Here is a 3,076-nt window from a genome sequence, read left to right as displayed (position 1 = left end):
AAAAAAAAAAAAAAATGAGTACCATTTTTCTGGGAGAGGAACAGCCAGGTCAGCCATGAGAAACACTACTTTGATACTTTATCCATGCAATGCAATGGCTGCTTCAGCAATCTTTCCTAATAGGTTTCATTTGCAATCCCCAAATGGTCAAAATATAAAAGGAGAGAGTGGGAGGTGTTCCCCTACAGGCAGAATACCTGCATTCAGTGAAGTGTTCCTCCCCTTAAAATGTCTCTAATTTGTAAAGCAAATATTAAAGCAGTATATTATGTGAGTAGGAATCGGCCAATAGTGACAGGACTAAGAAAAAGGCACTATAACTATGATGGGTATATCCAGGAGATCTTAATCAGACAAGACTTCTACTGGGCACAAAACCCTAATAAAATACACACTTTTTGTACGTACATTATCAGGATGTCTCCCAGAAGAGACATGTCTAATAAGCAAGAGCAAACAAAGACTAGCAGACTCTCCTTATGCTTGAAGAAGGGTGCTTGTGCCTGAAAGCTTGTAAAAAACAATTTTCCCAACTATTCAGTTTGTCTCATAAAAGATATCATATTTACCCAAATAAATCTTGTCTGCCTTAAGCCTAATACTTTGTATCAATGACCACAGTGATGAATGACCAGAAGTAACAAAACAAATAATTTCATTAATGGTGACACCTTTCAGGAATTTAATGGAGATTACATGACTTGTGTATGTCTTACTGTCTCATGCTGGTTAGGTCTCCCTGCAGATGCACCTCTGTTCAAGGAAGGAGAAGGGAGATGTGTCAAGGCAGAAAGAAGGTTCAAATGGCTTTTTTGAAACCATCAAAAGCACATCCAGTCTGAGTTGTATTGGCTCTCTCAGGCAAACAGGAATGAAAAGTGCTGAATACTTGTTTGGCAGCCAAGGTTCTTTGGGTAAATCTGGTATCTTTTATTAGAACAACTCGAAATAGTTGGAAAAATTCTTCTTTGCAAGCTTTTGGGTACAAATACCCTTTGTCAGGCTGAGGAAGCAACTGCAGACATTTCTTTAGCCTGACAAAAGGTATTTGTACCCAAAAGCTTGCAAAGAAGAATTTTTCCAACTCTTTTAAGTTGTTCTAATAAAAGATATCAGATTTATCCAAATAACCTTGTCTGCCTATGTCCTTAGACCAACATGGCTACAACCTATAGCCTTGAAATACTTATTTTTGTCACAGAGGTAAGGGCAAATATAAGTGTCCTATCATATTCAATAATCCGTACCTATTAAGAAGGTGCCATTTTTAGTTATTTTCAGAGGGAAAACACACTGTTCAATGTACAGCAAACTGTGGTTTGAAACAAATATTAAAATATATTCTTATTAACAATGTAATCCTTTTTTGAACACAGTAACACACCTGAATAAAACTGAATTCCCTCCAGTTTAAGGCACTGTTCACTGAAGGGATGGATGTTACTGCCAGCAAAGAAAGCAACCCAAGGCTCATTATTCCAAAGGAGATATACATTTCGATTCGCCACACTTCTTCCTCATTCCAAGAATTTTCAACATTTGCATGAACCTGATGAGACAGCATAAGGGATTCCTTTTTATTTTCTAGAATATTCAACATTACTAAAGTTGCTTTGCTCAGAAAAAAAAAACTTCCAGTCTTAGTTTCATAAGAAAACAGAATAGAAACAGGATAAACAAAATTTGGTCAAATATTTTAGAACTTTCCTCATGTCTTGGTGAAAAAGCTCTCTGTTTCATCACGGCTCATCCCAGAACTGTATTAAATTTAAAAAACAGGTTAAGAAAGAAACAGGGGAAGGAAACTGAAGCATGATATATTGGATATTTATAGCAATCATCCCTGAAGTAATGTGTAATTCTGCACTTTTCTAAAGAAAAATGTCCATGTCTCAGATCTCAGCAATTTAAGTTCTATAATGCAAGCTGGATGGATCTTCATTCTTTCTGTATTCTGTTGATTTAAAAATAAATAATCATTTCCCGGTATTGCTTCAGCTCTGTGTATATTGCCAATTTACTCTGTCTTCTCTTGCTAATGTCAAACATAAGGAAGATGGATAAGCTTGAAGGTCTCCAGATGAGGGGAAAAAACAATTCAGTTCTTTAGCTGTCAAGGCATTTGTATACTTAATTAGATTTTATAGATTTCTAGTTTCAAGGGGACTACAATCTGTAACTATCTATCAATTTCTGCAAGAGGCTGCTACAGATGTTGACGTGATATTTTCATGTTATAGAAAGTTTAACAATTTCATAAAAGTCCACTGAAAAGTGCATGCCTGAGCAGTTAAGGTTCCTTGCTGAATTCTGTTTATGTATTTTATAGCTCCAATTCTCCTTACTTCTTTCTCTACTTCACTTGTTCATAGTAAACTGTAACAGTCTCCTACATTCTCACAGGAAAGCTAAGGAAGTATGGGCTGGATGAATGGACTGTAAGGTGAATACAAAACTGGCTGGACCATGACCCCAGGGAGAGGGGAGTTCAAGAAGAGTGGTTGCTCCTCAAGGGAGTGATCCTCAATGCACAAGCTAAGTCTATTCCATCTCAGAGGAAAGGCAGCAAGAGGGCACAGCAGCCCCCCTGGCTCTCCAGGGATCTAGCAGATCTCCTGAGGTTAAAAAGAAAGGCCTACAAAGGATGGAGAATGGGATTCACTTCCAAGGACGATTATTCTGCACTGGTCCAGTCCTGCAGGGAGCAAGCCAGGAAAGCCAAGGCTGCAATGGAACTCCAACTAGCTTCGAGCATCAAGGACAATAAAAAGTCCTTTTTCAGATCTGTGGGGAGCCAGAGGAAAAGCAAGGGCACCACTGGACCCCTGCTGAACCAGATGGGACAACTGACGCCCAGAAAAAAAGCCAGCCTATTAAATGGGTATTTTGCGTCGGTCTTTCATCAGTCCCATGGATGCCCATGCCCACCACAGGACAGGGAGGTCAGGGTGAGGGAGATCCCCTGCTCTCCATTAATGGTGACCTCGTGAAGGAACACCTTGAGAGGCTGAATACTTTCAAGTCAGCCTGCCCTGATATCTACACCCCAGGGTACTCAAGGAGCTGGCGAGCATCA

The 3,076-nt window shown here is 39.3% G+C and overlaps 1 protein-coding gene across 5 annotated transcripts in view; it reads right to left on the bottom strand.

Moving 5' to 3' along the window:
• STEAP2 (STEAP2 metalloreductase) overlaps positions 1-3,076 on the bottom strand; it is a 23,831-nt gene that overhangs the window by 9,761 nt on the left and 10,994 nt on the right. For 4 of the 5 annotated variants that reach the window (XR_002095835.1, XM_019508382.1, XM_019508385.1 and 1 more), the window contains exon 4: positions 1,385-1,549. Coding sequence is in view for 4 of the 5 variants with exons in the window: in XM_019508382.1 (XP_019363927.1) it covers positions 1,385-1,549 (165 nt within the window). In the remaining variant the exon portion in view is untranslated. Of the gene's footprint in view, positions 1-28; positions 754-1,384; positions 1,550-3,076 lie in introns of those variants that run through there. The other variant, XM_019508384.1, reaches the window with a different exon arrangement.

The sequence above is a fragment of the Gavialis gangeticus genome, unplaced genomic scaffold, assembly GCF_001723915.1.
Source record: "Gavialis gangeticus isolate Ggan-Ray unplaced genomic scaffold, GavGan_comp1, whole genome shotgun sequence".
In the NCBI taxonomy this organism is placed as follows: Eukaryota; Metazoa; Chordata; order Crocodylia; family Gavialidae; genus Gavialis; species Gavialis gangeticus.
The sequence above is the reverse complement of the archived record's forward strand: the minus strand, read 5'-3'. Positions and strand labels throughout refer to the sequence as shown.